Source organism: Trichechus manatus, unplaced genomic scaffold, assembly GCF_000243295.1.
Source record: "Trichechus manatus latirostris isolate Lorelei unplaced genomic scaffold, TriManLat1.0 scaffold00097, whole genome shotgun sequence".
Classification (NCBI taxonomy): Eukaryota; Metazoa; Chordata; class Mammalia; order Sirenia; family Trichechidae; genus Trichechus; species Trichechus manatus.
In genome coordinates this window covers 3,479,827-3,507,621 of record NW_004444033.1, presented here as the reverse complement: position 1 = coordinate 3,507,621, position 27,795 = coordinate 3,479,827, and the positions used below count along the sequence as shown (strand labels likewise).

Sequence of the window (27,795 nt, the reverse complement as noted above, 5' to 3'; positions counted from 1 at the left end):
ATCTAACATAATTGACTCAAACAGTGCTTCTCAAACTTTATTGTGCATGCTTATCACCTGGGGATCTTGCCAAAATGCAGATTCTGTTTCACTAGATCTGAGTGGGGTCTGAGATTCTGCCTTTCTAACAAGCTCTCAGGTGATGCTGAGGCTGCTGGTCCGTGGACCACACCTTGAGTAGCAAGGGACTAGACCATCCTAATGTAGGGTCTTTAAAGAGGAGTCATTTAGAGGGGGAGCAAAAGGGGCAGGTGGCACTGCCCTCAGTTTTCCTAGTTGTAGCTATGTTTACAGGGCAAGGACTCTGGAGCTGGTCACAATATCGGCACTGGGCCAGGCCTTCCAGGATGGACTCCAATTCAGCCTGTCACTCCTCCAAGCAGCATACAATTTTAAAATCTCCTAAATGTCCTTGCTAAGTCCCCTAGGAAAGGGCTAGGGAAGAAATTAATTCATGGAGTCCTTAGCAGTGCCCACCACAGTACACACTCTGTAAGCACATGTTGCTTCAGTTATTTGGTTGAATGAAACAAATTCCTTTGGCATTAGGCATAAAGGAGACAGAAAGAGGGTTCCCAAGGAAATGGGTAGTCATGGGGGCCATTGTGTCCACTGTGGCTTAAGAATACACTTGGGGTCTTTCATATGGAAATATTAATGATGAGGAGAACCAACCACAAAAGGGGCCCACAGGGATAAAGGTAAGCAAGGGCACTCATAAACTATCCTAGTCATTCTGTTTGTCCCCACTTAGATCCATTCAATCCTTTCCCTGCTCTGAGCTCCAGGAGGCTGACCTCTAGAGATTCCATAACCCGGGCACCTTTGCTCTCTAGCTCCCAGCTGGGCTCAGTCAGTGGGTGGCACCACTAGGAAACTGGCAGGTGGAGAGGGAGGGTGGGAAATAAATAACTCCCCACTTCACGAGGGCTCTGGCAGGGGCTTCATTCTTCTGTGGCCACCATTCCTGTCTCGGGCCCCTTTTCAGGCCTATAGCTCCTGCTTCCCTTCAGGCCTGGGTTGGTAACAGCTCCCCACTGTTGCTAGTGCCTGGGTACTTCACTACTCCCTGCTGGTTCTCTTAACCCTGCCCTCTGTACATTGTCCCTTCATTAAACGCTCTTCAGTTAAACCGTTTGAGTGTCCCGTTTACTGTCAGGACCCTGAATGACTGAGTCATTTCTGAGTGGATCTCTTGAGAAGTCATAAGGACTAAGCCACAAAGGCTCCCCCACCCACAGATCTTCTTAGGACGTCTTTCTCACAGTAGTCATAGATGTAGGCACCCCTAGGGGAGGTCATTTGGCCCCCTGACACAAAATACCCAGTTCATTCCATTTCTTCATGCTCAGATGAGCTCCTTGAGATAGGGTCAATACGGACCAATCCATCTGCAATTCAGCTGGCAGCCAAACTCGTTTCTGAGGTCATTTGTAGTGTGAGAAATCATATGTAGGGAACCAGATTCTCACGTGAGGTACTTGGTTAAAGGGGAATCACTCTGTTTTGGTTGCATCGTGAGGCACTGAGCAAATAAAAAGCCACAAACTCTCATGTAATTAGGTTTATATTTAATTACAAGGAACCCAGGTTCTTATACAAGGCAGGAGATGGGAGTCAGAAGCTCTCCACAAGCCTTTGCAGCCCAGGTGACCGAGGCTAAGGAAATGGGGATGCGTGGGATATATGGGTGGGGTGGGGCTCTGGCACAATGTCCTGCACAAAGCTGAGGGTGGTGGCCACGGGGGATGTGCCCCCTTGGCTGGCCCAGATCTGCCATCACTCCATGAGGCAGAACTCTGTCTCCTGTGGTCGCATGTTGGGTAACAAATACAGAGCCACAGCTGCAATAGCCAAGAACACCACAGGCTTCCACATCCCAAACATGTTCTGTGGGGACCAAAGGAAAACTGTGAGTGCCCAGCCTTCTGAACCCTTCCCAAAGCCAGAAATCACCTGCCTACTGGTGCTGGAGAATGACACTTCAGGAACACCATGTATCAGTCTCTCTTACCACCTGGGTAACTGTTGGAGATGATGTGGTCTCTTAGCCCTGGCACCCTAGATACCTGAACAACACCATATGTATCATTTCAGGTGGCTGCCTTTATGCATGCCTCAATTTCTCCCTATGGGATGAGAAGAATACCAGTTCCTATGTGTGGAGGCAAGCTCAGGAGCCAGACCTCAAAGATTCTCCAAATGGTTGCAATGAGAAAGCGTTGGATGCCATGGCAAAAAAGACAGTGAATTTAGGCCTTTGGGAAAAGCAGCAGCATTGGCTTTATGGGGAGAAATGAACTCAGCATCAACAGGATGGTGGGAGGGAGAGGGATAAGACTGAGAGAGCAGGGAAAAAAGTTCACCGTGGAGTTCAGGTAAATAAGAGGTCCTTAAGCAGTCAAACCTTTTGCAAAAGCAGCAAAGAATGATGTTAGTTCAAGTAAATTCAAGGAAACCCATTACTGGCCCTGGGAAGGAACACAGCTGGGTCATTAAAATACCTGCCAGTCACCAGGTGTGTTGACTGAATTCTTGGAGCATGTGCTAGGGATACTTCTAGACACTGCTGACCACTGGAGAATCCTGCCAATTCCAGGGACAACAAATGACACCATCAGAAGATACCCAAAAAGCATTCTTTAGGGAATATGAAAACTTGAACAAGAAAAAACATACTTGAGGAAATAGTTCCTATTATTACTATTGATTAACTGTATTATTTGAAGACAAAATTTGGATTTCAGTCATAAGCTAAGGCTCAAGGTAGCATGAGGATGGTTTTAGGTAAGGATGTAATATATCCCATTAATACTAAGAACACATTTGCTCAGAAAATAACTGATCTAAAAAGAGGATTTTAAGCCAACTCTAAAAGGCAAAGAAAATCTCTGAAATTTACTCAGAGGATGTGAAATGGAAAGCAAAACAATGTTGTTAGTGGACACAGTAATTCATGTGAGAAAAATAACTGAAAAGAGAGCTAGAAATATTTACATGCTCAGATGCTTATACCCTAATGTGCACTGACAGAAATACCAGTCTGGTGTTCTTACAGGAGGAAAGAGCTGAAATCCATAAATGTGAATGAGTGTACTTAACACTGGGCAGAGACAAGATTCTAGACTGGATGAGTCAAGGGATGGTTTGGGTGTTCCAAAGGGTAAGTCACGTCAGGCTTTCCTTGTAGACTGGGTTACTAAAATGGTAAATCAAGAAAATAATGTTTCTGAACAGTCAAGGTGCTTGACAAGATTTTCCACGATATCCCTGCAGATACTATGAGGAAATAAGGGTAAGCATTTGTTAATGACCAATGAGCTGAATAAAAGGAACCTGGAAAGCCAGTACTCTAGAGGACCACCATGGGGCTTGGTCCTCACCTGTAACTTGGCTGAAGATATGGAAGGTGGACTTGTCACCCCTGAGGATGATATGAAGCTGGCAGAGAAAGTGAGTATGTTGAGTCACAGGGTCAAGATAAAAAAAAACAAAACTTCACAGGTAAGAACAATGGACTGTATCTAATGAGATTTAATGGAAATGAATGGAAAGTTCTGCCTATGGATCAAAAAAAATCAACTGCAGGTACAGAATGGAGAAAGGACACTTAGTATGTGCACGTGCAAAACGGTTTTATAAAGACATACAATAAGTTAACAATGTGATATTTGTTACCAAGCAGCTAGCGTAATCCGAGCTACACAGACAGAAATACAGTGTCTTCCTAATTACTTGGTCCTAACCAAGGAAAACTGCTTAAAACAAGGAGGGATAAGGGGAGACAGGATTAGAATTTCATCTGCTAATATCAAGTCCTTATAGTCTGATTCATGATTTCCTGGCTGTATTACTTACCCTCTCTATGCCTTAGTTTCCTCCTATGTAAAATGATAATTATGATAGCTACCCTGTAGGGTTGATGAAAGGATTCAATGAGTTAATGTATGTAAAATGCTTACAACAGTGCCTGGCACACAGCCTGCATTATGTAAGTGTATGCTACTTTGATTACTTATGGGGTACTTTCACATACACTAATTCATCTGATCCTCAAAAAAAGCCCTGTGAGGAACACAGAGGTTTTATCATTTTGTTTACATTTGAGGAAGCTAAAGTTCAGATTACACATCTTGCTCACTGTGACAAAGCCTCTAAGAAGCAGACAGAACTCAATCAAGTTCTTCTGACCACTTGTCAGTCAAGTTTTCTACCATACTCTGCTGCCTCAGTTCCTGGTGGGAAAGCATAGATCAGGCCTTGGCCAAAGCTCTGGGCCTAATGGGCTCCCACAGGGGACCCATAACCAGGAGTTCCCTTCTCTCACGTTGACTGGGCCTGGCTGAGCTCCAGTTGGTGAGAAGTTATGGCTAAATGCTTTGGGTCCCATCCCACAGTGATTTAGCAATCTGAGAGCGCATTGGGGTGGGGCAGGCACAAGGAGACCCCCATCACTAAAGAAGTAAAGACTGTCCACGGGGAGTGACTGAAACGCCTAACAAAAAGAAGAAAGGAGAAGGGCTGGAAGAGAGAAAAAAGTAGGGAAGGTAAGGCGAGAGAGAAAAGGAATCAGTGAGAAGTGCCCCCAACACATGACATACCTGCCAACTCTGAGCCCATGCGTTCAGCTGACTCTACTTCATTTATAGGATATGAGAACAGGGGGAGGTGGCAGGGAGAGCATGAGAAAGGAGCCAAAATAAGCCAAGAGAGAAGAGTTTATAGTTTCCAGAAGGCAGGTGGAACCCTGGGTTTCTACCTTAGGCTATGAGGCCACATTCGCCTCCTGAATTCAGTCTCCTGTTGACAGAACAGATTCCATGGACAGAGGCCAACTGGAAGGTGCCCAGAATATGTATCAGTCTTGAGTCCCTGAGAACACTTGCATCTCTGGTTAGTGAGAACTTTTCACCAATACTGCATTCTCCCCAGAAAACTGAGCCTGGGAAGCCAATTAGGATGGAATCTAATCTCCAAAATAGATAAACAAGGAACTATAAAATATTTCCATTCTTGATGTTTTCTCTGAAGACCGGAAGTCCCAAACTAGAGAACATTTCAGTAGAAAACGCACAGTATGGGAGAGGCTTCAGTTCCATTTTCATCAAGGTTGAAGGACGAACTGAGGCCACCCTCATACAGATGACCCTGGGAGGGTTGCAGCTTTCCAGACCTCTTCTCTGCACACTTGACATACCCAGTGAGAGAGGGTGATTCCTTATTTTGCCATCCTAGGTAGCAACAGTAGTGAGAGCTTGGCTCTGGGCCAAACAGAGCGCAGGCCAGCCTTGCAGACAAACACCAGCTCATCAGAAGAAGTCAGGCAGCTTTGAAAGCAGCAACAGTGCTGGGCTCATCCAGGCTTTCCTAGCACAGGACAGAAACTCAAACCATGTCTGGTAAGCATCCCAACTCCCTATGTATTATAAAGAGGTGCAGAGATTTTACAGGCTTTCCAGGTGCCCAAGGAAAAGCTAGGACTAAAAGTCAGACCTGAGCTATACCTGCTGTAAAATGGCAAAAGCAAGAAGCAAGCAGCTGAGAGAAAAGGGAAACGGGAGAGGCCAAGGCAACCTGTACCCTCCCTCTGTCCCTCAGAAGGAGAGAAGCAATACCAGTACCTGTGTTAGGACGACGTCTCAGCCCACCAGCACCAGAGCAAAGCCGATATGACCACCAGGCCTACAAGAGGCAAGGAGAAAATGGGGGGGTCGGGGGCAGGGGATGGCTGCAACATACCAAATGAGAAAGAAGCACGAGGAGAAACCAGGAGATGAGTGATGGTAAAAAAGACAAACACATGAATTCAACAGATAATGAAGATAATAAAACAAAGGGGAAAGAGAAAGGAATCAAGAGATTAAAAAGCAAGTAAGCTAGAGCAGCAGTCTTTCTTCTGCTACCTGGGGCCTTGGTTCTTCTCACTGGGAGCCTGCAGAAGATGCAAAACTGATGGGTTAAGGAGCAGCGTAGGTCCAAGCCAGGTGGGGAGTCCAGTTTCCTGGCTCATCACCTATGTCTCCTATCTTGTCAAGCAGGGAGTATCTGCACCTAGACCTTTCCTGCAGGTCAGTGACTGTGGACAAGCAAAGCTCCAGAGAGGAAAGCTGGGCTCTCACAGAAGAGCAGGGCATGTTCTTTTCCCGGATCACTCTAGAGAGAGCCAGTCTTCAGCTGGGCCACTTCTCCCTTTGTTAAGCCTCTTGCTCTGATCTGCTTTCCTTCAAGCCTCTGAGTATTTTGAGTTCTGGTGCTTACAATCCCTTAGGAGCCTAATGCTGGAACGATGAGACAAAATGCACTACCACAAGCTAAGCACGGAGAAGGGCTGGTTCTCTGACTGCACAATCTCCACAGGAGAAATGGGAGCTGCAGGTGCTAACACACGTCAGTGGAGCTGCCTGCAAAAGAGGGAGGACCCAGGACACAGAGGCGAAGGGACACAGGGATGGACTCTACTTTGAAGTAGAAATCATGTCTGGCTTTTAGAAATGTGGCACCTGAGGTGTAAATCCACAAGGCGCTGAACCAGCACATGGTGAAATATGATGAGTTCAAAGAAATACAACGGTGGGGAAGGGGCTGCAGCTGCTCCAACTTTTTACTTCCTAAGTAATGGTCCCTTGCCACAAGGTTAACAGAGGACTGCACGCTGGACCCTCAGCCAGTGCTGCAGACTGAGTTGCTGGAAAACTCCAGATATCCTTAGGGACGACTGGGTCATCCTACCACAAGGGATTTATTTTCCTTCCCCTGTGTTTAGAGAGACAGAAAACATTTACTGTAACCTGAGGACTTATTTGAGAAGTAATCAAACTCATTACGGAATCGGAGACCCCAGTGACTTCAGCCAGGGCAGGAATTGAGCTGTTATGTACCTGTACAGATGTGCCAGTTGTTAAAATACTTCTGTACAATTGGTAAATTACCCCTACCATTCTGGCACATCCTCCAGGACACCTCCCCCACCCCACCACCAAATGTTGCAAAGATCCAGCAACTAAAGGGTTAGGGTTATGGCGGTCCCCTTGGACTGGTCAATGCCCGTGTGTAGACTGTGAAATATTCTCTCACCTGACCACCCCCAGGTCTCCCTCATGCCCAGTGGGCTATACAAGTCTACGAGGAAGAGCTTTATCTCCCTCCCCACACCCCTAACGATGATGGCAAAAAAGTTTAAACCTAACAGGGCACCAAAGGAAAGCAGGGCTGAGTGACTTGCTCAGGGTGACAGAAATGCCCTGAAAGCCTCACTCAGTCCATGTCCTTAGTACAGTGCTGAGAAGAGGGGTGAGGAAACCCTCGTGACATAAACGAGGTAGCCAGGGTTACCATGTGAATGAAAGGAGATAGGACTCCGAAGACCCCACTTTGGAAAAGGTGGCTTTACCAGAAGGTTCCACAGCAAATTGATCTAGGCCTGCCATGGAGAGACTGCTCTCTCGAGCCTCCTCTCCATTTCCACTGTCTCTGAGAGCACGTGCCAGGGCTCCCTGCCCTCTACTCCTGCAGGAGTCCATCCGTGGGCACATCACCCTGAACACCAGGGCACCTGAGCCCCAGAGCCCATTTCCCACTTGATCCAGCCTGTGGATGCAGTTACCTTTTTGCTCTCAGAAAGTTTGAGGGGGTTTTCCTCTGTAGTTTCAGGGCAAGGGTCATCACTGTCCTCGTCTTCCTTATTCTCCAGGTCTTGGAACGCTTCATATTCTTCTAGATCTTCTGCTGAGTCAACTTCTATAATATCTGAGAGCTCAGAGGGTAGTTCACGCCAGGACTCTTTCCTTGTTTCCTCTTTCTTTTCCTCCTTACATTCCTCTTCTTTTTCTTGCTCTCTTGCTAGCTCTTCTAATTCTCTCTGGCTGGCCTTGTAGTATAGCACCACCTCCAGACTCTGTGGGGTGGAGGTGGGGGAGGATGGGGATGCTGTTACCTATGAAGATTCTTACCCTCATTTCAAAGTGGTACTACCTCAAGAAAACTCCAGTCCCCTACCTGCCATAGTGCAAGGGTGGAGCACTGGATTCTGGGACTTGAGTCAATCTCCCTGAGTATAGAGTGGAGGACAGTCACCCCTAGGGTCTCTGGACCAATACCTCTATTTGGTCATTAACCATGTCAAACAGCTACCAGAGCTAAAGATGCTTGGCTCTGCACCTCAGCTGTTGCTTCCCATCCCTTGCACGGCAACTCCCATTTTACCCAATCCTGTTTCACATATTAGTATACAACGACTTTGAATAAATTCCTTGCTCTTCATATATTTGGTTCTTCTACTGGGCACGTAACCCAGGAAGAACAGGGGCCCCAGAAAAGGGGACTGGACAAATGGAAGCAGTTACTGAGCCTGGGGCTGTGGTGTTCAGGGTTGTACCTCCAGTTGTCTGTATTCCACTCCCCCGTGGTTCCACAGGGAAGGGATTATATGTACTCAGATGGACTTCTCTAGATGCTTTAGAGACCCCAGAGGCTAGGCTTTTCTACAAATTTCTCACCTGGGAGAACCCCTCTGTATGGATGGAGATGATGTTTCTTCCCAGGACCTCCTCCACCTTGCTGCTTATCTGGCTATCAAGGTTATACTCACTTTTTTTCTGGTCTCAAGGCTGCCCTCACACTTTTCCAGACTCGGCTTTCTATTTTTAACCCCGTTGGCATTCTTGTTCATATTCTTATTGCCATTCTTTCCTTTGGTGTCTTTGGAAACAGAGGACCTCTTCTCCTTGAGCTGGTGTAGCTCTTCCTGGCAGCACTGCAGCTGCCCCTCCAACTGCTCCTGAATAGCCAAGAGCCGCCCCTGCTCATCCATGCTAGCCTGGTATTGCAGCTGCAGGTCCCGCAGCTTGGTCTGCAGCTCTTTGATCTGTAGATGGTGGAGGGCTGGTTACCCAGAAGCAGGCCATCCCTGTCAGCCTGGGCCCTGCCTGGTGTCACTGCCTCAGACATCTCCCTGCTACAGCCCACGGAAAGCAGACAACAAAGAGAGTATTAACGCATGGAAAATGAGCCTCTGAAACAGTTTTACAGTTAGCTTCTCCCTAACCTGAGGCACCTGACGATTTATATCTAACAAACAGAAAGTGACATGTTTTTTACTTTTCTAGGGAATAGCTACAGGGCTGCCACTTGTCAACCTAAGGGCCTTATTATATCCTTCTTTGTTATGGGAATTCCTACTTCAGCCATCCTGTTCTCTGGCAGGTACAATTACCTAAGGAACTGTGTTGTACGCTCCTAAGAGTACTAGAGATCACATGACCTGGCCCCTGCACCTCCCCCTGAGACAAAAGCAGTTACAACCCTGCTCCCCAATCTCTGGTTCTTTCTGTCTTGACTGATGGCAGCACACCGTGACCTCAGCAGGCACCGATATTAATTATCTACATCCATGTGTTTATTGCTCCGTGAACCTCTCCACATGCTACAGTCAGCCCCACCGGACTGGGAACAACTCCTGGCCAGAGACTATGCCTTCTATCCCATCTCCAGTATAGGCAGAATACGCTTCTTGCCATTATGAGAGATCCAAAAAAAAAAAAAAAAGACATGGCTCGCCCTTGCAGTGCTTACAAACATACAACATAACTGAAGAAAACTGGCAGGTGAAAAAACCCAACTATACAGAAGTATAGAAGTGCTATGGGACACAAAGCAAAAGAGTGAACAGAAGTGGCAAAGGGAAGAAGAGAAAAATTATTCCAAGAGAGGAGTTTTGATGCCCAGTAAGTCTCAGCAGAGTGGGTGCTCTGTCTGACTGCATTCTGCAATGCAGCCGACCGCCTGGCCTCCTGGGATTCAGTCCCTCTGGTAAGGAGGGTCCCAGGTGGGACTGGCAGGCAATGTGCTCCTGCCCTCTTCCTCCTCTATGAAGGGCTATGACCTCCTTTGGCTCTAGGGATTCCTAGAAGAAACCCTCCCTGATAGCAGTTACCTCATTCTTGTCATTTTGGGAGGTAGGAGGCTTCTCAAGGCATTCCATGCACTCCTTGAATTCCTTTTCGCAGGTATCCAGCTCTGCCTTCAGCTCCTTCTGCTTCTCCAGCAACTTCTTCATCTCCTCCTGCACGATGTTGTGCTCCTCCTGGCTGATCCGGTACATGGCCTGCACTGCCTGCAGCTTGATCAACACCTGGGCAACCATCTCCTCAAAGTGCTGTGGAGGGGGGGGTGGCTAATGATGGCACTGGAGGAGCACCTGCCTGCTGCCCCCCCTCTCACTGCCAGGCCTTTCCTAGAGGAAACAATGGCCACAAAGATCTGGAGCTGCCCACGAGGAGTATCAACATTTCTTCCCATCAGGAACACCATGACTACCTTGATGAAAAGTCCTGAATCTTAGGCCTCCTTCCAGATGGGAGCATCCCCAGATTAGAGGGGCTATAGGGCCCCTCACTTATTTCCAGTGAGTTACCCAGGTCAGCTTCTGCCTCCTTTCCCTACCTACTTCTTGGGCCCTTCCCCGGGTGACATCTCTTAAAAAGACAAGAGCCCTTCTTTGCCTGCCTGACCTGTTGTCTGACTACCGTTACCTCTAGATCTTCTGGCTCAGCAGTGTCGTTGTCAATGTCACTGCTATTGGTGCTGCCATAACTCTTCTTGTAGGTGACGCTGCTGCTGCTGCTGCTGTGGTGACTCTTGTTGGAGATCTCGCTGTTGTGGGTGTTACTCTCATAGCTCTTGAGAAAGCTCTCATTGCTGGTCAGGGTGCTACCATAACTCTTCTGATAGCTCTCGGTGTCATCCGTGGTACTATCATAACTCTTGTGACAGTTCTCATCGAGGGCTGGCATGCTGTCATTACTCTTCTTGTAGGACTCGAGGCTCATTTTGATGGTAGGGGACTGGAGTTGGAGCAGCTGCATTTCTTCTAGGCAGAGCTGCAAGTCTGCCTGCAGCCGCCTGCGCTCCTCCAAGAGCCGCCCTTGCTCCTGCTGCAGCAGCTCCTGCTCAGCCTCACCGGCCTGGTACAGGATCTGCAGGCCCTGTATCTTGTCGATGAGCTCCTTGGACTGCCGGGGGACGGGTGGGAGACATTATCGTTACTCTCAGCCACTGCAGTCCTAGCTGCACCCCTTATGGGGCAGATGTCTGAGGGAACATTCTAGAACCCCACACCTACACTTCAGTTTCACCATAGCCTACAGGTAACTGGCAGGTGTCGGCTTCTTGCTCATTTGGGACAATCTCCCCAGGGCAGAGACTCCAGGATTTTTGGGCTCCCATTTCTGCGCCCTGGCACACTCCTCTCTCCTTGAGCAGTGCTGAGTGGTCTCAAGAACACCCTGGTTCCCCACTCTACCCTCTTCTCAGTCAGGTGTGCCAGTTATCCTGAACTTTAGCTCAGTCTCCCTCCCCTAAAATCAGCCCTGGCCTTGAATGTAAGTATACAAAGAATTTCTTCCTCAGAGGATGTGGACTTGGAATCGAGGTCTTACTACTCGTCCCTATACCTCCTGCCCCAATTCTGAATCCGGCCGCCGGACACTTTCCCAGGCCCCCTGGGCCTGCCTTCTTGGCTGCTGATACCCAGGATGAGATCTGATCAGTTAAGGAAATATTTTATACCTGGTTCCCAGCCTCTGTGTTACCCAAGCTTTCAGCCTGGATATCTGACACCCCTGGAATACAACCAAGTCTCTCAGTTTGGGCTTCTGCTATTCCCTGGTTCTCCCAGTCCAGGTTAATATCAGAATGATTAGGTTCAGCCTAGGCTGAAACTGTCTACCTGCTCTTCCTTACCTACTCTAAGACCTCAGACCAGATTCACCCCCAGCCCCAAAAAGACTTGCACGGAAATCTCTGTCCATGTGACCTCACAGTTCTGACCCCTTGCTGGTGTTTAAGACACACCAATTCCCTGTCTAACTCCCCTGAACTGACTCTGTTATTGCCTCCAAAGTTCCAATGAAGACAGTGTGGTCAGTTCTAAGAACGTCATACACTAGGACTTCTTTCCTTCGAGATGAATGACCCCCGATTTGCCTCAGAAGTAGACCAAAAGGCTAGAGATTTTGATAATTGAGAAGTGTACTTTTCAGCTCATAAGAGAAAGATGCCACGTTTACTGTCAGTCCAAAGGAACCCAAACAAACACTAAATTGATATTATATATCTCAAAAATGATATGTCAAAGGGACTAAGTCAAATGACCAGACTGCAGACTTCTGGGTCATCCTAGTTCTTTTCTGAGTGTTCACAGTGTATCAATCGGGCCGACATCCAGGTGAGGTCCCCAGGCTGCACCTGAAGCCACGTCTCCATGGAGCCTGGGAGTGGTCATGATAAGTGAAGAGCAGGGGTTTAGCCTCACCCTTACCTCTGGCCAAACAGGCCTTCCTAACTCTGACCCTCATGTGGAGTCCCCCTTCCCTGCGATGCTGCTGCCTCCCTGCCTAGACACTGCCTCGTGCTGTGGTTACCTTGCTATGATTGCATTTTGAGGACTTAGACAATTTGGAATTCTTGGGCTTCTCCAACACCTCCTGGAAGTGAGACTCTCTGCAAAATCGCAGCTCTTCGTGCAGCTCTACTTGTTCTTTCAGTAAAGCTCCTTGGTTCTCTATCAGTTTTTTCTGTTCATCCTGTATGCCCTGGCACAGCAGCTGCAATTCACATAGGTCTTGCAACTTCGTAAGCAGCTCCTGACTCTGTGAGGCAGAGTGGAAGGAAGGAGGAAGGGGTTGTGGTGGTTGCATGGGAAGGCCTACGCTCTTCCTGTGCCTCATCCCTTCTGGGGGCTGTTCCCTTCAGAATCTCTGTGCTGGCTTTGCACAGCCCATCTCGGGATGAGGCAGTCTTTCTATGGAGGCCTGCTAATTGAGCAGTGATAACCTATTATGTTTGAATGTAATTTGCAATTTACAAAATGCTTTTAAATACATTTCCTCCAGATGGAGAAATATAAAATGCTATGCTGATTCCCAAGTATAAAATGTATTTTAAGATTTAAAGCCCTTATGAGAAGAACCTAATCAGCTATAACTCTGCTTTTTGGTTTGGGGAGCTGGTGAGAAAGTAAGGAGCGGCTGGTTAGGAAACGAAAACATTCACTCCCTCCCCTTTAATTCTTCCCAGGCAGAGTCACACCTGGGAAACTTCTCCAAGCACTTCTCCACAGCTCACAGCCAGTCCCTGGCCGCGGTTACCTTATGGACGAGACCAGATTTCGGGAGCGGGAAGGTGAGCCTGTGCAGCTCTTCCTGCAGCTGGCCCTGCTCCTCCTGCATCCTCCTCTGGTCCTCCAGGAGCTCGCACTGCTCCATCTGCAGCTGCCCCATCTCCTTCTGGCTGGCCTTGTACTTTTCCTGCAATTCTGTCAGTCTGGACAGCAGCTCATCACACTGTGGGTGGGGGCGGGGCGCGGAGGATGCGGTTACTCTGTACGGGATGCTTCCTGATATTCCTCTGTACTGTGTGGCTAACACGGCACTTCTGCACTCTCATGCCTCATGTGAGTCACCGGGGTCTCCTTTCCTATAGTCACCTTGGACTGATCACCCCAAGCCATTCTGCACCCCTACAGACCAGGCCCAGATGCTCAACAGGGAACCCCAGCAGGTGCTCTTTCAGGCTGCTGGCTAACTGTGCTCTAAATTTCTTCTACTATTTCCTTCTGAGAGCAGTTAAGAGAGAACAGTATCCATGGCCCTCCCTTCTTGTTTCCCCACTGGCCCTTTCTCTGGGTGACCACTTTCCCACCCTGCTGGGAGTTGTAGCTGTTACTCTCATATGCCCACTTGTTTTCAGACCTAACTAGGCTCCTTACCAATAAGGATTTAAATTCACCCTAACTTTTCCCTGTTTTTGTTTTCATAATCATTTCTTAAATCTTCAGAAATTTATGAGCTATTACTGAATTGAGTTGAGAAGACTAAATCACCCCAAGGCTCCAGAAACCTAAATCTAGTATCCAGCTGATTTCAGTGCTGTCTGATGATCAGAGAAAATGCTAGCTCTGAAGGGCAGCATGCTTCTCCTTTCCCATGGTCTCTTCCCCCAGGACAAGAGGTGTTGTTCAGGTCATGGCCCTTGGGCCCCAAAATTGAGTGGGAGTGAGGGAGGGGGAAATGTGAGCCTGGGCCAAGAAAAAAGCAGGCAGACCATTGAGGCAGCCCAAATAACCTTCCCAAACCTGTGTCTTCTGAAGGGACACAGCCTGCTGTTGGCTGTGGCAAGAGCTGCTGAGTATTCTGACAGAATGTGACCATCTCCAACATCTTTGGAGAATGTTGTGGTTTTTCTTCAACATGCTTCAAGACCTTTCCATTTCCTTTCAGTGACTGGGAGCTCAAAGTGCTCAACACAAGGTAGCTGATAATGGCTTGCATTTTACACCCGATAGAAAAGGAGAAAATAAGTAAGGCCTTATTTATCACAACCAGGATTTGTTACCAAAAGGGAGTGAGATAAGAGTAGTATTCTGTTCAATTTAAAAAACCAAACCAAACCCATTGCTGTTGAGTCAATTCCGACTCATAGCGACCCCACAGGACAGAGTAGAACTGCCCCATAGGGTTTCCAAGGAGTGGCTGGTGGATTTGAACTGCTGAGCTTTTGGTTAGCAGCCAAGCTCTAATTCAAGCTTAGAGAATTTAACTACTCTGAAGTCACAGAATAAATCCATGGAAGAACCTAGGTCCTTCTAATATACAAACGGTGCTCCACGCACAAGACCATACCTCCTTACAAAAGCACTTACAAACCACCTCAGGAAACTGGACCTCTCTAGTTCTAACAACACTAGGTGTATATGGACCTATGTGTATGTTCCTTTCCACAAATCACTAGATACCACTATAGTTCTAATATCACCATACAAATGCCTACACACATGGAGACCATGTATAAACACCTTCAGGTGTTCAGACTGTGATCAAGATGTAGTGATCCCACTATGCCATGGCTCTCGCTCAAAGTCAAGGCCAAGGCAAAGTGTTCATCTACTTAAGGTTAACAGCATACAGCTCTGTCTCTGTTTCAGCCTTGCCACACTCAGCTGTGACTGGACAGAAAGCCCATCAAGCCCATTGGTTGGATGACTTCATATTTGGCCTCTTTAAACCCTTACTCCCAACGAAGTGCCCAGGACCTCTTACCTCTCTGGGCGACAATTACCTTAGTGGCACATTTCCCCTTGTCCTCTGGAAAGCTCTGAGTGTTCTTAAGCTGCTTCAGCTCCATCTGGCAGAGCGAGAAGTCCTGCTCGAGCTTATCGTACATGTGCTTCTGCTGCTCCTGCTCATCCTTGCTGGCCTGGTACAGCTTCTTCATCTCCTGAAGCTGGGCGTGCATCTCTTCGTTCTGGGGCAGGGAGGCAGGGTGCTGCCATCACCCCACGAGTCCCCTGCTGCTGCACTCTTTCCGCTCAGGCAGGGACTGAGATCTGCCCCTGTACCTCCCAGCCCCAATTTCATCCCCATGGGGGATACCCAAGATGGACCAGTCCTTAACAGGATCTAAATGCAGACCTTCTGGGGCTTCTTTCTTTTGGGAGGTGGGGAAGGGAAGAGGCTTCCTTTTTAGAGGCTGATTCTGATTCAAAATCAAAGGAAGTTGAGAGCATCGTGACCCCAAGATCACCCTTCTACCAAGCACCTCCCTCTCCCACTCACCAACAGCTTCTCCACACAACTCCTGCCGTCCCTACTCCTCCAGTGCACTGTTACCCCCACAGGAGACTCTGCCTTGCTATGCTCTCCCTCACCTGAAGCTCCTTTTACCTTCTCACTGCTCTCCTCGAAGGAGGCCTCGATGTCCTTGAGGCGTTGCACCTCTGCCTCATGGCACCGCAGGTCCTCCTGCAGTTGCTGCTGCACTTCCAGAAGCTTCTCCTTGTCACACATGATGTTCTGGTACTGGTGCTGAAGCCTCTGGAGCCGGCACAGCAACTCCTATGGTGGGGGGAGCTTGGGCAGTGCCTCTGAGATCCTTGACCCACTCTCTTGCCTGAGCCACACTCATTGACAGTCTAAGAATTGACTTCTCCCTGCCCTTCGCTTACTGCTTGTCTTCTTATCTAATGTAGATGGTCGAAGGGTGGTCAAAGGTCTTTACCTGAGGTACTGCAAAGGTAGCAGCTGGGGTTATTTTAACTCTCTACTCTTACCCACCTTCCCCGAAACCTCAGACAGGTGCTCTTAGCACCTAAGCTGTCCCCTCACGTCTGGTTGCCATTACCTTATCATTATGGCTTTCTATGACTGTGGGTTTCGTGACTTTGAGCTGTCGGAGCTCACTCTGAAGCTGGAGCTGCACCTTCAGGAGCTCATTCTGCTCATTCTGGCTAGCATCGTACTTCTCCTGCAGGGCACAGAGCTTGGTCTTCAGCTCCTCGTTCTGTGGTGGGGAGGACGTAGGCAGAGCAGTTACTCTCAGGAAACAGCACAGCCCTCTCCAGATCATTCTGGTTCCTGCCCAGATGCACATAGCTTGAGGAACCCCTGCAGGCTTATTGCTTTGGTTTCTTCTCTGAGACAGATGCTCACTCAATAAGGATGGCCATTTCTAGAACACAATGCTATACGACTTCTCAAATTGGTCTCCAGTAGACTAGGCCCTGGTTAGAGGGAAGAGTCAGCTGTGCACAGCCTTATTCTCTGCGCTCATTCCCACACCCCGAAGCAGCGATGCTAGTAGGCCCTACTGTTCTTCCCAAGGGCCCCCCCGTCAGTGTTTACCTGGGTGACACTGTAACACATCTGGAACTGAAGCACCTCATTCTGCGCACACTTGAGTTCCCTCTGCAGCCGCCTCTGCTCCTCCTCGCTGGCCTGACGCTGATGCTGTAGCTCTTGCAACTCACAACACAATTCCTTACACTGTGTAGGGAAGAGAAGGGGAGGCTGACTTACTGCAGGTACCAGATGCACGCCAAGAGCAGGCGTAGGGAAGGGATGGCATTCTTTTTACGGGACTATTTACCTCAGGCAAGCAAGCAACCCCCCAGAGTACTATCTCCTGCCACAGTGCACACCTCCTGTGGCAGCCCTGGGCCTGGGGAGGTGTTTTGATTGCAGTCCAGGAGTAGGTAAGAGAGAGACAGTGAAAGGTGCCTGCTTTCCCCACCCCGTGCTCTACCTTGCTCTTCATGTCATGCATCTGCTCCTCTGCTCCCAGCAGCTGCTGTCGCAACAACTGGGTCTCAGGATTAGGCTCTAGGAAATCCATTTCTGAAGTCTGAGATTCTGTCGATGTCATACTCCTTAGCGTTTGGGACTCCAGCCACCTTTCAGTTGCTCTTCGTGTTCTGTAATCCAGAACCCCAGAGCCATGTTGGCAGGGAGCTTTGCCTGGCATCACCAGCCAAGCTGCTTGGTCCTGGTGGCTTCATTTTAGGCAAAAGATAGGGGCCATCAACTGGGAATCACCTCTCAAATAAACATGTTTAAGAGATTACAGAAAAAGTCCCCAGCATCTCAGTCTGCAAAGGCAAGTTTGGTGCTGGGAGACCCTAAGACTGCCAGTCCAGTTGGGCGCAAGGCTGGGTCTGGAGGCAAGCCAGCTCCAACATGGAGGCATTCTGCTGTTAGACTGAATCAAGTCTGTGTGGACAATGAAGGAATCACTTCTGATATACTCTAACCAAAAAACCTGCTGCTGTCGAGTTGATTCTGACTCATAGTGATCCTATAGACAGGGTAGAACTGCCACGTAGGGTTTCCAAGACTGTAGTGTTTATGGAAGCAGACTGCCACATCTTTCTCCTGTGGAGCGACTGGTGGGTTCGAACCACCGAGCTTTCAGTTAGCAGGCAAGCGGTTAACCACTGCACCACCAGGGCTCCTTTAATACACTCTAGGGCAGAGCAACCAGACCCCAGTGCCTGGAATGGAAGAAAACTACATTTTAGAACTTACTCAACTCCAGTCCTAAGACAATGGGTTGGCCCCTCCATACCTGATTCTAGGCTCATCTGTCTCCTTTGGGTACCATGAAAAGGACTGGCTCTCCAGGAGGAGAAGGATGCTTGCTACCCTGCCATCTGCCTAAGGCAGAGTCCTAGAGGGCCCCACCGGCCTCCCGGCTGTACCTCTCACTCTCCAGATGGGCAAGCTGCTCTGTGAGGCTGCTGTTGCTCTCCTGCAAGGCCTGGTACTCCTCGTTCAGGTAGCGGCAGCGTTCCCGCAGTTGCTCCAGTTCTTCTGCAGAGGATAAGCAGAGGAGGTGAGATCCTGGGGAGGAGAGCACTGATGACCAGCCCCCAACTTCCCCACCTAGAAATCTGAGAGCAGAAGGCAGTACAGCTTCTCTTTATCTAAAGACAGAGAAGGGATATCACATTCAGAAGCTTAGGAGGCAGGGCCCAGAAAATTCCACACTGTAATGGGTCCTTCTCCTTGTGAGAAGGTAGCTGCCCTTCTTCTCATCCTCCCAGAAGATCTTCCCTGTGTGCTAATTTTCAAAGCCCCAACCGAGGGGCTTTGGACGGTTTAATTAAGCTTTTGGTTTATGCCGTGTAAAGGTCCCATCAAACTGTTCCTGATGGCTTTCCTATGACGCTCTTATTACAAAACGCTGAGAGATGTGAACTGCCAGATGTTACACTGCCAGTCCAAGCCTTTCAGAGAGAACCCAGGCATTCTGGTATTCCATTACCACCAGACTGGATACATTGACCTGGAGAGGGTCAGGAACTCTTTCCAATGGTCTTTCACCTGCGAACAGAAAAACTGACCCCAACCAGGCCCACATATCACCCTCAAGCCTTAGAAAAGAGATCTGGTTGAAATGCCCAGCACATGTCCCTAAGTACCAGTCATCAATATTTTCTACTGCTGCGATAATACAAATATCCGAATCTGTTTTGTTTCTTCATGATTAAGAATTATTATTCTTAGAACACTAATTCTACAGATATTTAGGGAACATTAACTTGCTTTCACTAGGACACTTTAGTTAGAATCTATCTTACCTGCCATAAGATTCAACACCCTGAAAGTTACTTCTAATGGGCCCTCTTCATTCTGATCAGAATTCCTTGGAGTACTGCAGATTACCATAGAAGGAAGGAAGGAAACTAATCTTTAATGAAAACCAACATGTGCTAAGCATTAGACTTAGTGGGTTCAGCCTCGGATTCAGCCAGTGTGTGAGTGCTTTCAGCACGGTAGGTATTTCATTTAATCCCCCAAATAGCCCTATAAGGTTTTTTAAAATAAACTTTAAATTTCAGAATAGTTTTATATTTACAGAAAAGGCAGAGTTCCCTGGGAGCATTCTCACCCAGGTTCCCCTACTGTTAACATTCCCCTGATGCGTGAGTCCCAACCAAGGAATCAACCTTGGTACTTTACTATCGACTCAACTCAACTCCACACTTTATTTGGATCTCACTCCATTTTCCCTTATGTCCTCTTCCTGCTCCAGAATCCCACCCAGCTCCAAGGTTTTCTGTAATCTGCAGTGATTCTAAGGAGTCACTTGACAGTTGAAGACCAAATCTAATTCTATATTCTCAGATAGAGAAACTAAGGCTGAGAGAGAGATAACAACCAGACTAAGTTCATCCCACTAATTAGTGGAGCTGGCATTCTGAACTTGGGTCTCTTTAACTCCAGCTGAAGCCTTTCCACTGTGCTAGCCTGCCTCTGTTAGCATCACCAGTCCACAGGCTTGATACAGATGAGAAAATTTGCAGTTCTTTGATTCCTTGTGGATGGCCTCTGCTTGGCCTGGCCTAAATAGGGCCTCCATTATACCCAGATCATAAATCTAGCCTCAGAATAAAGGCAAGCTCTCTGACATCATGAGTCCTAGCAACTAGCTGGGAGACTCACTGTCTGAAAGCAGAGCTCTAACCTTTTGAGTGCCTCATGTATTACTAGAAATAACCTCTCTTCCTCTCCAGCTGGCTTGTGCTCTCATTTGTTGCCACCTGAAGCTTCTACTTTGGGGAGGGCTAAAGGAGCCTCAGTATCAGCATCCTGGGACCTGAGACAAAGGACTGGAGGCCCACCATAAGGCAGTCCAGGCAAAGCACCATGGTGCCAGACCAGCAGGAAGTTTCCCAAGGCTACAGGCCCCTCTACTCTCATCCTAGAACTGAAAACTTTCCCAGGAAGGGTGTTCTCATAGTCAAATCAACAAACAGCCCTCTGAGGAGGAATTCCCAGGGTACATCTCCACGTGTTCTTTTCAAACCACTATGTGACATCTGGTTAAGTTTTGCTCCCTTATAATCCTGAATTCAACCTGGAGGTTTTTTCTAGAGCTTCCCAATTGAGGATCTAAGACCACTTTCTACCATCTTCTTATATATTACCCCCTCTCCTCTGCCTGACTTTACTGACTGGCAGACCAGGAGAAGGGCTGCTCTCGTACCTTGCATGTCGGAGATATCGGAGACAGTTAGGCTACTGGACAGGTCAGAGTTCTTCATTTCAATTTCTGCACGAAGGGAGGAGAGCTCCAGCTCGTACTCGCCCCGGATGCGCTCCATGTCATCAAGCTCTGTCTGCATCCGTAACAGATCCTCCTGCAGGGATGCTATGTCACTCTCATGCTCAGTCGCAGAATCCTCTGCTGCTTGCCGCAGGGTCCGGATCTCAGTTTGGGCCAAATGCAACTCCTGTTCTATTTCTTTAAGTTCAATTTCTTTCTCACGCTCCAACAGGGAAATCTCCTCCCGGAGAGACCGCAGCTCACCTGCAAAGTCGAGGTCGATATGGTCAAGAAGTTAAGTGAACTAATCTGCCACATCCTAGAAGCACACAGTTAAAGGCAGACTTATTTCTTCTCTGGAAACCTCTGACAACCTAGTCTCCACTCCTTTAGGGAGGTATAGCTTCATCTGTTATGGAATAAAGGGACCCTCAAAGAAGGGAACAAAGAGTGAATCTATGTAGTACAGTGCATTAGAAAAGGAGGTTTTGGGGCTTAGCTACTGCAAACCAAAAGTATAAACAAGGCAATCATTTGACAGTTAAAGACCAAACCTAATTTTACAGTATTTTACTGATGAAGCCCTGAATCTTTCCAAAAATTCCCAGATCAAAAAAAACTTATACAGGCTATTCTCACATATTCAGCCTGGGAGCTCAGAAATTACAGAGCCTCAGAGCTCCCATGATCTGCCTGTGGTGAGTACTGGCCACAGTGTGTATTAGAGTTCACAGCTGAAATTCAAATGTAGATTCATTGCATGTTAACCAAACACGGCAAAATAACCTAAATGTCCATCAATACGGGATTATTTAAATCAATGATGGCCAAATAGGCCCCTCGTGGTACAGTGGTTAAGTGCTTGGCTGCAAACCAAAAGGTCAGTAGTTGGAACTCACCAGCCGCTCTACAGGAGAAAGATGTGGTAATCTGCTTCCAAAAAGATTACAGCCTTGGAAACCCTATGGAGCAGTTCTACTCTGTCCCTACAGGGTTGTTATGAGTCGGAAATGACTCGACAGCAACGGGGTTTTGGTTTTAAATAGAATGCAGTCATTTAAAAGAAACCGTGGATCTATAGAGAAGTTGTGGAAAGTTTTCCACGATATATTAACAAGAAAGAAGGATAAGCTGTAAAAAATAGGATATTGTCTCCTTTTTTACACACAAAAAATTATGTATTATACATACACATAAATATACAAAGACATAGAAAAAGGTCTGGAAAAATCCATGCTCCAAACCATAAAGAGTGGTTGCTTCTGAGAAGCAAGACAGCATGTGACAGGGGCTTTTACTTCCACATCATATATATCTGTCTTGTTTGAATTTTCACAATATGCCTATGTTTCATAATAAAAAAAAATTATTTTTAAGTTACAAAAGAAACGTGTCAGAGCTTAGAACTCTCTGTACCTGAGGAGCACCTCAGGGTTTCTGGACACAGGTACCCATCTGGGATCAGGAGAACCTAACAGTGCAGGCATAGAGAGAATAAAAGCACTGACACCAATATCAAATTCAGGCATAATGCAGCTCAGTAACCATCTGCTGTATTTATGCATAAATGAGGTTGGGGTTCATCCACACAGCAGACTTTTACTGAATATCGACTATGTGTACAGAATTACATGCTTGAGTATTTTCTAAAAATTAGAATAGGGCATAAACTTTTGAGAAGAAAATTTTGGACATATTGCTGACACATAGTGCTGAGTGGACAGGGGGCTTCAGGGAAGGCCTCCTGCCCTACTCTCTCCAGTTCACATGTGCAGTTCCAGGCACATCTGTCGCCCATCCTTCGTGTTCTAGAATATTCCTAGCTGCCTCCTCCCCTTGGTCTATTCAACAGTATATATTGATCGTCAGCTCGGTGCCATGCCCAAGCCTCTCGACTTGGATTCTCAGACTTCCTTCCTATTTGAAAGTCCCGGGCGTTTCCCCACTGCTGGGCACAGAGCAGTGAACAACACAGGTGTCTTTCTCTTGGCGCTTACTCTGGGGGGGATGCGCACAAGTCAACTGGTCATTAGGATAAAGGTCCAGAGCCTGGGGTGGGCTTTCTGTGGGGAGCAGATGAGCTTCCACTTCCCTAACACGCACTTGACCTTAGGGTTCAAATCTCCACTGGGGTCTGGAGGAAGGAGCAAGACTGGAGATAGGGTCTTGCTCGTGCTGGTAAAGCTCTTCATTAGGACCAGGGGTGGGGTCTGCCCTGGACGAGGGGCGACGGGTCTTGGAAACCAAGCGGAGGGGCTTATCTGGAAGCTGGAAGGGGCAGACCCTGGCAGGAGGTCGGAAGAGCCTGACCCGACTTCGAAGCGCTGCCCGTTGACTGTGGGGATGGGACTGTCAAAACCGGGCCAACGGCCCGGGAGTCGGGCTACAGAGCAGATTAAGTTATCACTTACTGGTTATAGCCTCCATCTTGTTGGCCCCCCACAAGCGGTCTCCTTGGGGGGCCTCCCGCCGACAGGCCGGTCCCGGCCCCAGAGGGGCTGTGGCGGCCGGAACGGCCTCTCAACACCACTGCCTCTGGATGAGCGCGCGCCCCCTCTCGGCGGAAACGGGCAACGCGCGTGCGCGAGGATAGCCTCAGTTTCCTCCGGCGAGACCGGAGTTGGGACACCTTCACCCGGTCCTCCGCCGCTGACCTGGATTAGAGCTCATCCAAGAAACCACCCTACTGAGGACGGAATCGCTCTAGAACTTTATGTTCCCAGGTAGTTGCCTACTTGCATCTCCACTTTGACTCTCTGACTTCCCTCCTATTTGAAAGGAATGTCCCTTCTCCAGTCAAAGGATATTGCCCTTTTCTGTTCTACTGGATCTTTTCATCATACAAACATGATCTAGTGTTGCTCATCTTAAAAAAAAAAAAAAAAAGCCCCCCCTTGACCCTATTTCCTACCACCCTATTTCTCTGCTTCTCTTTAAAACATTGTCATTATCTCCTTGAAGCACTTTGATTTTGGCTTCCAGGGCATGAAATGCTTCAGGAGTTCCTCCTACTTCCGTCTCTTCTGTTTGGTTCTCTTTCCACACTGGACCTTGTATACTGGAGTGTCCCTGGGGCTGGACCCCTGTGTCTCCTCTTTCTGTATCTCTCCATGTGATCTCTTAGTGATCTCCCATGGATTCTGATACCATCTCTATGCTGATGAAGACCAAATTTGTTATCCCCAGTCCTGATTTCTCCTCTGATTCTAGATTCTTATTGTCAACTGCCTCCTGATAGCCACTTCAAACTCAACAATTAGATAACAATTCTTAAACTACTCCCCTAGCCCCCAAACTTGTTCCTTGCCAATAAATTCCCATCTCATACCATCTCTCTATATCATATTACACTGTTTTCCTGTCATTTAGTGCCATCTGAGCTGGTATTGTTTACTGGTTTATTTTCTGCCTCTTCCCATTAGAATGTACTCTTCAGGCAGGGATCTGGTCTGTCTTGTACATAGCTGATTCTCTAAGCACATAAGCATTCAATAAATGGTTGATAAACAAATGAATTAGCTCCACTGAGAAGCCCCAGATAAGAAACTGCGTCTCAGAAAGATAAAAGTGACTGGTCCAGGATCACAAAGCTTGTCAGTGGCAGAGCTGGGCCCAAAAATCTAGGTGATCTGAGGCCAGTGCCCACACGCTTTCTCCCTATGAGATTCATCTCTCTTCCCTCTGTTTCACTGCCCACTTTTCCTGTATCTACCTTTGCTTATATCTTCTTTCTCCTCTTCTCCTCCCCCTCCTATACTTTGCTTGCTCCTCTCCAGGCCTGCTTCCTGGCCATCCTTTTTTCTCCATTTACATTTTTCTTTTGGCTTGATCTCATTCTCTCAGGAGTGTCCCTGCTGTTTTCTAGGGCAGCTCCCCAAAACCTTCCGGAAGCCCACAGAAGTAACAAAAGCTGCCTCTGTATTTGGTGGTGCGGTAGAATGTGGGACGCCTGCTTTGCTGCTTCCCAGAGACAAAGGGACGTGGGCGTTGGAAGGAAGGGATTCTGGGCCACAAGCTCAGGTTCTGGGGAGCAAGAGAAGCAGTCTCAACTGCTCCCCTTAAAAGATACACAGTCCCCTCCAATCACTTCTCATTGGCTCACTGCCCTTTCCCATGATGCTCTTGGAGGGACAGGAAAAGGAATCTGGCCTGAAATCCAACCCTGATGGTACCCACCCCTGGTACTGACCAGGAGAACAAAGGAAAAGGGGTGTGGGAGCAGAGGGAGGAGGAGGCTCAAGGAGAGAAAAAGGAGAGGGCTCACCAGGAGAAGAGGTGAGAGGGAGGGCAAGAAAGGGAAGGGGAGGACAGGAGAGTCAGCCAGAGATGCAAAGAAGAAAGGAAATTAGGTGAAGAGGAGAATGGAGAGACAAGGAGAGGAAGAGAAAAGGGCTAGACGAGTAGAGAAAAATGAGCTGGAAGTACTGAATTAGGTCAGTTTTGTCGGCCACACTTCAGTCAAACCCTCGGAAAAAAAGTACTTGGCTGGCCACCTCCCCTCCAGCCCTGTGTCGCTGGATGTCCTCGAGTCAATTTTGACTCCTAGTGACCACATGTGACAAGGTAGAACTGCCCCACAGGGTTTTTTCCTGACTGTAATCTTTATGGAAGCAGATAACCAGCTCATTCTCCCACAGACTAGCTGGGTGGTTTTGAACTGCCAACCTTTCGGTTAGCAGCTGAGTGCCTAACTCTTGCACCACCAGGGCTCCTTCCTTCAGCCCTAGTCCTGGGAGTTACCTTGGAGCTGCTGGATCTGCTTGGTGAACACCTCTGCCTGCTGCGCACTGGCCAGCCGCTCATCCTCCAGGAGCCCTGCGGGGAGAGAGAGGTGAGTCAGGCCGGCCAGCCACGGGAGCAAAGCTTCAGGCCCAGGCCGGCGGCCCGTCACAGGCGCTCACCCTGCAGCTCCAGGGAGTCGTCCTCGTGCTGCCCCGCCAGTTCCCTTGTCTCCTCCAGCTCTGCCACCAGCTGCAGCACCTGAGCCCTCAGCTCCTCAAGCTCCGTCTCCGTGAGGCTCAGGCCCCGGTGCTTGCTGACTGACAGGGAGCCCATGCTGCCACCTTTCTGCACTTGTTCTTCTTCTTCTTCCACCTCCTCTTCCACCTCTTCCTCCTCCTCTTCTTCCTCATAGAGAGCTGGAAGTAACACCTCCCCTAGGAGAGACACCCATCCCACCAAGGAGGTCAGAGACAACTTCCTTGCACAGTCCTTTGAGGGCCCTGAAACTCACTATGCCAAGACAGAGATGGTATAATAGTGCCACCTGGTGTCCCCAAAGGAGCCCCTGGGCAGGACCTGCACTCACGGTGAGTACTCAGGTGTGAGGGTCAAGTTTGGAGGCAGCCCCTCCCCTCGCAGGCCCTCTGGACCAATATTGCACTTGGTGGTCCCCTAATATTGCCTTTGGGCAAATGGAGCAGCCTGGTGCTGGCTTAGCCATATGAAGCTTGCACAGGGATACCTGGTTCTTCTAGTCCTGGCCCCTGGGTAGTGGGGCAGGTAGTTAAGAAAGAATTCAGACACTGGATACATCTTCAGGCCAAATGGGGCTAGGGTTAGTTTAGAGGTTTGTAGAAAGTTAAAAAATTAACCAGGTGGCTTGTGAGAAATTAGCCGTTCCATAGTAAGAAAGAAGTCCCTGGGTTGTACAAACGATTAACGTACCCAGCTGCTAACTGAAAGGTTGGTGGTTGGAATCCACCCAGAGGTACCTGGGAATAAAGGCCTGGCACTCTACTTCTGAAAAATCAGCCATTGAAAACCCTATGAAGCACAGTTCTACCCTGACACACCTGGGGCTGCTATGAGTCAGAGCTGACTTGATGGCAACCCTTTTTTTTTTTTTTTAAAATATATATAGTAAAAAAGCATTGCATGTCAGGAGGTAGAGAAAGAAAACATCGAACAAAATGATTCTAAATGTTTTAGGGGACAAACACTGGGGCCCTTGCAAAGGTATATTATCAAATAGCCTTTTTGAAGTGTTCTACAAGGTCCACCTTACTTTTCCCTGCTAGGTGGCATGAGGTCTCTTCCCCACTACCAGAGTTACGAGGCCTCTCCTCCTGCTGACCACAAGGCAGTTCTCAGGGGAAGTCTTAGGCTGTACTTGAGTATAAAAGAAAGTCCATCCTTTAATGCGTTCAGAAACTGGGGTGTGCCTGTCCCCACCTCTGGCTGGTGAGCACCCCCTCCTTACTGCAATGTAGTTCCTCTAAACAGCAAAATCCTGTCTGGATGGCAATTGCTTGCTTTGTTTTAAAATTCTGACTCTCTGGTCTTATTTTCTCCAATATCAGCCATATGAGGTTCATCTGGGGCCCCCGTATCGTCTGTCGCCCACGGGAGGAGCAGGGTTGCCCACACTTAATGCGCACAGGGTCCTGGCGACACTTCACAGAAGTCCTGGAAAACAGACCAGCATCCTTCCAGGGGCATGGGCTGGCAGTGGGGAGACGGGTTGTGGGAGGCTGGCCTTCTCTCCTGCCCCCCTGCTAGGCCCTCTCTTTCAGGCAGTAAGACCAGAGAGAAGCAAAGCCACAAGCTTCATCAGAAGTGAGCGGTGGCACCAGGAAGACGGTGTACATGCCCACTTCCCTGCTTTTTTAAAATAAGGGATGCTTTGAGATCTGGATCTGACGGTGAGAACAGCCCCCTGCTGAAAGGCTGCTTTAAAGTTCTGTCCAACAAAGTCTCTTTCTCTGTCTGGCAGCTCCCCTGGGACACACAACCTAGTTAGATGCAGATTGGGGCCCCAGAGGGATGCGGCCTGGCCTTCCCTCAAAGCCTGAGCACCAGAGAAGGGTGGCGCTCAGACAAGGGAGGAGGGGGCTGACAAACTGAGGGAAGGGCTGTGTCCTGGCTGGGAGCACTGAGGGTCAGGAGGAAGATGGAAGGAAAGGAAATGGGGGAGGGGCCTTTTGGGAAAACTCACCCTCCAGAGCTTGCATCCCCCGACGTTCCAGGGACCCCCAGCGTTGGCCTTTTTTCCTCTCACAACCCTCAGATACTTCATAGGAGCCTAAAGTGGTTACTGTTGCTCCTGTGAGCAGGCAGAGAGGGAGGGTGGGGGGATGCCAGGGGCGCTGGGGCCTGGGGTTGGGGGAGAGAAGTGGACGTGCCTTCCAACCCTTCAGCTCTGGGATTTTTAATCCCAGCGGAGGTCCCTGCCTCCCTCTGCCCAGCTCTGCGACTCCCCTCTCTCAGCCACCGGCACCCCCGCCTGCCTCGTCAGCACCCCAGTTCCGGGCCCCTCTCCTAGCTTGGAGAGAAGAAAGGTGTGTGTATATTTAGCCAGCAGGGGACAGGGAGGAGGTGGGCCAGGATACAAGAGAGAGGTCAGGAGCCTGTAGAGACGCGGCTGAGAGGGTGAGGCGGTTCGGGGAAGGGTGGCAGGTGATCAGGCCTGTGGGA

General features: G+C 48.7%; 1 protein-coding gene across 1 annotated transcript; it reads right to left on the bottom strand.

The window, feature by feature from the left end:
* Positions 1–1,710: 1,710 nt before the first annotated feature.
* Positions 1,711–27,430, bottom strand: CCDC136 (coiled-coil domain containing 136). The gene is made up of 17 exons (XM_023737091.1): positions 27,317–27,430; positions 25,281–25,535; positions 25,120–25,194; positions 20,320–20,643; positions 18,029–18,140; positions 17,077–17,245; positions 16,677–16,817; positions 16,177–16,335; positions 15,720–15,890; positions 15,115–15,300; positions 13,146–13,340; positions 12,420–12,647; positions 10,530–11,009; positions 9,932–10,153; positions 8,588–8,863; positions 7,604–7,894; positions 1,711–1,890 (listed from the first exon to the last, which is right to left on the bottom strand). The coding sequence occupies exons 1-17, from the start codon at positions 27,330–27,332 to the stop codon at positions 1,780–1,782; spliced, it is 3,411 nt and encodes a 1,136-aa protein (XP_023592859.1). The 5' UTR covers positions 27,333–27,430; the 3' UTR covers positions 1,711–1,779.
* Between the last annotated feature and the right edge of the window lie 365 nt (positions 27,431–27,795).

Bases quoted from the DNA above. Each gene is read 5' to 3' on its own strand.
- CCDC136 (XM_023737091.1), bottom strand. The intron at 20,644-25,119 runs GTAACTCCCAGG...TCGACTTTGCAG, and splicing joins GCAGATCCAGCAGCTCCAAG to GTGAGCTGCGGTCTCTCCGG. The intron at 16,336-16,676 runs GTAAACACTGAC...TCCCCACCACAG, and splicing joins TGTGTTACAGTGTCACCCAG to AACGAGGAGCTGAAGACCAA.